Source organism: Monocercomonoides exilis (assembly GCF_001643675.1).
Source record: "Monocercomonoides exilis strain PA203 chromosome Unknown scaffold33-1116896, whole genome shotgun sequence".
NCBI classification, from domain to species: Eukaryota; Preaxostyla; order Oxymonadida; family Polymastigidae; genus Monocercomonoides; species Monocercomonoides exilis.
Genome location: NW_027150578.1, coordinates 1071462 through 1078421, shown reverse-complemented (window position 1 = coordinate 1078421; position 6960 = coordinate 1071462). Strand labels below are relative to the sequence as shown.

Genomic DNA, 6960 nt, shown 5'->3' with positions numbered 1-6960 from the left:
AATGATCCATGGTTGAGTGTTCATAATTCGACGATAGAACAATGCTGAAAATCCCCAAAATAATAGCACGCAAAGCTGAAAGGCAATTAAAACATAGAACAGAATATAAGAGTAGTTTCCTAAAAGCAAAGAGTACGTTGTTCCATTCAAAAATCCAAAATACTGTTGGCAAAAACAAATTATTGAGAAGAATAAGAATAAAAAAACATACATATGAAAATTCTTCTGAATTATGTGTTTGCATATTTATATCATGTACGGCAAGTGAAATTAATTCTAATGTTTCAATTGCCCACAAAATAATGCTCCATTTCTTATTTGGATGTTTTGGCTTTAAACATAAAAAAAGAAGACATAAAAAGTTAAACAAAATGAAAATTGAAAAATAGATATATAGTTGGAAGGTGAAGAAAAATAATTGAAAAATTTAAAAATAACCTGATGATAAAGAGGATAATATAATGTTGCCAGCCATGTAACAAGTCTAGAAGGGGCTAATGGCTGTATATCCCCAATATTTGCGTATGAATCTATCCTTTGACTCATAAGTCAAAGCTATAGAAAAAATGACAATTTACTTATCCACTAAAATGATTCTGAAGTTTGAAGTAAATATATTGTGGGTAAAAAAACTCCTTCCACTATTATCATGGGCATTGATCGAAACAAATTGTAATTTCTTATTGTTATACGAAAATAAATACGTAAAAGAAAAAGATATTTATATTTAAAAATGACTTTGCAAGGTTGCCCCCATGTGGATAGAATAATAGAAAAGCTTCTTTCAGTGAAAGATAAACGTCCAACTCCTAATGTTGAGTTGCCTGAAGAAGAAATAATTGGTTTTTAAAAATTATCGTATCAACATTGCATATATGTTTTATTCAATATAGGTCTTTTAAATGTTGGAAAAGAGTTATTTATGAAAGATCCCGTTCTTCTTGAATTAACTAATCCACTCACAATTTGTGGTGATATACACGGACAATATTATGATCTCTTAAGAATTTTTGAGAATGGTGGATTTCCACCGGATACAAAATATTTGTTTCTTGGAGGTAAGTAAGAGTTTTTTAGTGACTTTTATAAACATGTATTTTTAACTTAGATTATGTTGATCGAGGTCGTCAATCCATCGAAGTTATATGTCTACTACTGGCTTATAAAATTAAATATCCTGATAGGGTATTCCTTTTGAGAGGGAATCATGAAAGTCCAATAGTTCAAAGGGTTTTTGGTTTTTATGATGAATGTATGCTTATTTTCATATTACTTATTAAAACATAAAACATTCTCCTTTTTATATTCAGGTAAAGCCAGATATACTTTAAACCTTTGGAAATCATTCACAGATTGCTTTAATACACTTCCTCTTTGTGCTGTTTGGAGTTATTGTTATCTTTTTGTAATTTTAATTCTTTTAATGGAAAAAAATGTGCATCCGCTCATAATTTTATTTCTCTATATAACTTTTTAAAAACAGATTATTGGAAAAAAAATATTCTGTACTCATGGAGGATTATCCCCAATGTTACATTCTCTCGATCAGATTCGAAATATTATAAGGCCAACTGACATACCAGATCACGGCATGTGTTATTAGTCATCTCTTACTTTATGAATTTGCTATTATAATTTGAATTTTTTTTCATTTAGGTCTTCTATCTGATCTTGTTTGGGCTGATCCCGATTGCACAGTTGATCTATGGTCAGAAATGTCAATGAGAGGGTCTTCATGCCTGTTTGGAAGTAAAGCTCTTCAAAATTTTCTTTTAAGAAACAATTTTGATTTATTTGTTCGAGCACATGAAGTTGCACTTGAAGGTTTTCATCTTCATTTTGATAACAGGTTTGCTCGATCGATAAATAGCTTTTTGTTTTAAAAATATTTCAATGACAATTTTCTGGTTATTCTTTAAATCATTGCATTATTTGATACGTGTGTAAAACACAAATGTTGTGTTTTTGTTCGTTGAAAAACAGACTTGTTACGCTTTTTTCTGCACCTAATTACTGTGGAACCTACGATAACAGAGGAGCAATCATGAAAGTTGATTCGTCTCTTCTTTGTTCATTTATTGTTTTTGCTCCTGAGCATCTGGATGAAGATGAAGTGCGGGAGTTATCTACTTTTGGAAAGTCAAGTGAAGGATGAAATTTACCCATATTATATTTTTTAATTTTTTAAACTAAAGAAAACAAGAAGTAAAAGAATTTAAGGAGAAATTTTTTTTGAAATGTCAGAGACAGAATCATTTTATAGTGCGATTTCCTCTCAAATTTCAAGGGTATTTTTTTCAATTTAGTGTTTGTCAATTTATCATAATTCTTTTTTAATGAAAAAATAACAGAGCCATTTATTAAAAAGTCCATCACTTGCATCTTCATTTAAAGAAAAAGATTCATTATATAATGAAAGTGATGATGAATCTGATTCTTATTCTGATTCATCAACAGAAATGAAAATACAAAACAAAGATAAATCAATCTTGAACTCCTTGGAAAGGTTGCAACGTGAAAACGAAGAGCAGCTTATGGCAAAAGAGATGATGGCGACAAAGTATCATGGAGAAATACCTTCATTACTTCCGGATCTAAATTCAGGGAAAACAATTAATTCATTTTCTAATTCAAGCGTTTCTCGAGATAAAATACCGTTTGGACTTAAACACAACCAGTTGAAACCTCAAATTACTGTGCAGGGTACTTTTTTTGCGTTGAGTGAACAACTTAAAGAGAATAAAAAAGAAAATAATGCTCTTCAAGGAGTAAATGAGGCACTGCTTCTTCGAATAAAGCAGGCAGAAAATACTTTGAATGAAAAAGATGAACAGGTATTTACATTTTAAACTGAGCATTGCATTGACAATTTATTTATATGCATATTTGATTTTTGTGTCAGATTAATCATGTTCAAGAACAATTTTTGGCATCAGAGGAAAAATGTCGAAAATTGGAACAAGAATTGGAGCAGCAAAGAATGAATTATGAAGGTCAACTACAAGTTGAACGACAAATTTCTGAAAAACTTCGTGATTCACTGAAGGAAGCAGACGATGCAATTAAGCAAAGAGAAAAAAATATCGCTGAAAGAGAAAATGAGATCGATGAACTCAGAACATCAATAAAAAAGATTCAAGATGCTTTTTCTGAAGAGAAGATGAAAAATGAAATGTTAACTGAGACAGAAATGCAAGGGGCAATTGAAGGCTGGAAAATGGAAGTGGAGAGAGAACGAGAGCGCAGAAAGCAAGAAGTCATTCAGTTCGAACAACAACTGCACGAAAAGGAAAGAGAAATTCAACAAATCACAGAACGCGAACAAGAAGCAAGGAAGATGTTCGAACAGCAGCTGAAAGAAATTCAAGAGGCAAAGCTGAAAGATGAGGAAGAAAAAATAAGGAAAGAAAAAGAGCTGGAAGAAAGGCATGGAGGGTTGAGTGCAATTGAAGAATTGGAGGATTCGCTTTCGTTGTCACCTGCATCTCCAATAAGAAATGATGCAAGGAACGAAATTGATGTTTTGAAAAATCAACTCAACTTCCTTCAAACAGAACTTGACAAAAAAGTCGAAGAATTAACAAAAACATGCAAAGAAAACGTTAATTTACAAAATGAACTTCAGAAAATTCGAGATGCAAATCAGAACGAATGCAAAACAGACTCAGGATCCGATAAACAAATAAACGCATCATCAATGAGTCAATTATCATCAACAAAGATGATGGAATCTTCTGCAGCATCTACAACAAGTGTAGCAATGGTTCGTGCTTTATTGCGTGTGTGGCATCGGACTTTAGATGCGCTGAGTCAAATAAAGATAACTCCAAAAGATCTCATTGTGCTTGACAAAGGAACAACAGCAGCTGTCACTCAACTTCTTTATTCATCTTCTGCACCTCAAATGCAAACAGATAGCGAAGTTTCACAATCAAATAAAGCAACAGAGTGTGTGACTCGTCGAACACCTGAAAACTTATCAGAATGGCTGGAGACGAAAGATACAGCTGAGCCGACAGAAGAAAGGTTTTTTTATATAGTTAAAAGAATAAGACAATAATCCATTTTTGTTTTTAATTTATTTCAGGATTGGGAAAGCTCTTGAAGCGTTAGTTAAACTGCATCAGTGGCGGATTAATGAAAAAGAAACAGAAATATCAAAAATTAGATTAAATTCTCACATGGCAACAAAAGTATTTCATTATTTTTGTTATGCATAGATTTAATTATTATTTATAATTCAATTCTAATATTTCAATAAATGTTAAATGGAATCCAGAGATCTCTTCAACTGATGGAAGATAGGTGCGCCGTAGAGAGACAAGGACTTCAGATGGAAATAGCAGTTCTTAAGCAGCAGTTAAGTTCAAAATCTATTTCTTCAGAGAACCTTATGAAAGAATTCCAAGAAGAAGAAGAAGAAGAAGAAGAAACAGCAACAACCGAAAATCATGACAAAAATGTTCAGCTTGATCCAACAACTTCTCCATCCAAAGAAGAAATGATAAAACATCTGAAAAAAGTTGAAGCTGCACCTGAATCTCTTCAATTGATTGAACTTAAATTTGATCGAGAAAGATTACAAGGAGAAGTTGACTCGCTTGTTGAACGAATTGCGAAAATGGTATAAGCATTTTGTAATTGAACTTAACGGCATTAAACTTTATTTATTCAATTGATAAATAATTCAAGCAACAAGAATATGAACAGATTTTACATCAGTCAATGAGGAAAGCAGAACGCGAAAAGTCAACAATCCTAATTGAAAAGGCAACTCAAGAAGACCGTGTTTACATTCGCCAATTAGAAAAAGAATCGATTGAAAGAATAACAAAAATGAAGAATGAATATGAAGAAATAATGAAAGAGAAAGAAGAAAGATTGAACGAAGTGGAAAAATGGTATAATTAATAAAAATTATATTTTAAGTTTTGTTTTTCAAGAAAGCATCAGTAGTATAGTGGCAGAATCGACGCCTCCCACGCGCCGGGCCCGGGTTCAATTCCCGGCTGATGCAAATATTTTTGTTTTTTTTTCATTTACAATTACTTATTTTTCCCATTTTAATTTTTTATAATATATTATTATCAGTTACGAGCAGAAAACAAACGATGCGATTCATAAATACAAGCAGAAAAGTGAGGAGTTAATATACAGTTTGTTTTAAGTATTTATTAACGTTCTATTTTGTAATCAATTTTTTTCTAAGAGTTTAAAAGGGAAGCAGCAAAATATAAAACATTACTCCATCAATCAAACATAAAGCATTCGCTAAATCAATCAATGTTTTCTGAAGTTTGATTATTAATCTAATTTTTGTTTTAACATTCGTTTTTAAGGATATGCGAGCTGCTTTTATTAGGGCTAACGAATTTATGGTTGAAAGGGAGCAAAGTATCCATTTGGAGCATGAAAGATATCGTAATTCTGTAATCGAAGAACTTTCAGTTTGAATTATTTTTCTTTTTTGTTGTTTCATAAATTTTTCAAACCTAAGAAACAAATCAGAGAAGAAAGTTCAAAACAACTTGAGAAAGAGGTTTATCAAGTTACGGAACGTTTGAAAAAGCTTCATAAAGATTCTTTGCAAAAAGAACGCTTTGAAAGTTTGAATAATTTAATATTTTAAGTGCAACAAATACTCTGTTTTCATATTTGTTTTTTAATATGAAAATATTCTTATCAATAATTATTCTTAAATGCATAAAGTTTCAACACATTATCGGCAACAATTTGAACAAAGACTTAAGGAAATGCATGCTTTACAAGAATATGAAGCAATGGAAAAAGAAAAGGAAGAACAGAAAAGGAAAATAAAACATGCAGAAGTGAAGGCAGCAAAACAAGCGGAAAAAGAGGAATTATTACTATCAAGTATTCATTCCGAGCTGAAACGGAGTTTGTCAATGGTTAATCCTCTTTCAGACATTCAGGATAAGCGTGAAATAGACAGTTTACAAAGTAAAACACACAAATCTCGTTCAATTTCACCTAAGGGAGAAAATGTTAAATTTGACAACTCAAATATTACAGAAAAATCAAAACGTCATTCATCAAAAATCTCAAAAGATAAAAAACGTGCAACATCTTCTTCTCTGAAACACAGTTCCAGTAATCGGAAAAAACTTAGCTGAATTCAATGTGCAAATTGCTTTGAACAAATTGAAATTACGAACATTAACCCCAAATAATATTTGCATGAATTTAATTATATTTATCAAAGATAGTTTTGTTATATAGGCAAAGTGATTCCACATAATTTATTGACTCTGTAGCAAAGAATAATATTTAAATGAAACAGAGACGAAACTGAGTATTTTTTATTATAACTAATAAATTGTTCCTTGTATCTTTTGCAAATATTTTTATAAATTTTGATAGAATAGCGATTCATTTTTTTTTTATAATTTTTTTTTTTAAATTTCAACAAATTGCAAATGTAGTTTGAAAGAAATTTATTAAACTTTTTTATTTAAAGCTAGTTATAATGAATAATTTTTTTTTATAAATTAAAAACAAGAAAATCTCTCTTTTTCAAATTCAAATTCTTCATAGATTGTTTTTTTTTTTTTTTTTTTAATTTTATTTTGTTTTGTTTTGTTTTATTGTTTAAAAATAATGAGAAATATTATTCATATATATCCAAAAAATGAATGATTTGTTTTTGAACAATTAATTAATTTAATTTTTTTATTTTTTCAAAAGGCTAAAGATACAACATTTTTTTTTCTTCAAGTGTGAAAAATTACATAAAATTTTTGCATAAATAATAAATGATATATTAAAAAGATTTATTGACAAAAAAATATGTTATTAAAATTCAGTGATTTTTTTTAATCCCGATTTTTTCTGTCAAAATTTTCGGTTTGAATATTTGTTATGAATATTCTATAATGTACACCTCTGTGACATGACAAGAGAAAATTGAAAAAATGACAAAATGACTGACAAGATATTTAT

The 6960-nt window shown here is 29.9% G+C and overlaps 2 protein-coding genes across 2 annotated transcripts; both read left to right on the top strand.

Annotated features, from left to right (window-relative positions):
- Positions 1 to 733: 733 nt before the first annotated feature.
- MONOS_7404 (putative protein phosphatase 1, catalytic subunit, alpha-like) lies at positions 734 to 2155 on the top strand (the record flags this gene model as incomplete). Its single annotated transcript, XM_067877725.1, has 7 exons — positions 734 to 842; positions 894 to 1058; positions 1109 to 1252; positions 1311 to 1381; positions 1484 to 1589; positions 1657 to 1849; positions 1984 to 2155. The coding sequence occupies 7 exons, from the start codon at positions 734 to 736 to the stop codon at positions 2153 to 2155; spliced, it is 960 nt and encodes a 319-aa protein (XP_067724517.1).
- Positions 2156 to 2172: 17 nt separating this feature from the next.
- On the top strand, positions 2173 to 6540 carry MONOS_7405 (putative Exocyst complex component Sec5). Its single transcript, XM_067877726.1, has 11 exons — positions 2173 to 2288; positions 2352 to 2834; positions 2903 to 4026; positions 4088 to 4193; positions 4280 to 4624; positions 4693 to 4901; positions 5092 to 5156; positions 5210 to 5295; positions 5340 to 5447; positions 5498 to 5606; positions 5710 to 6540. The coding sequence occupies exons 1-11, from the start codon at positions 2238 to 2240 to the stop codon at positions 6132 to 6134; spliced, it is 3111 nt and encodes a 1036-aa protein (XP_067724516.1). The 5' UTR covers positions 2173 to 2237; the 3' UTR covers positions 6135 to 6540.
- The last annotated feature ends 420 nt before the right edge of the window (positions 6541 to 6960 follow it).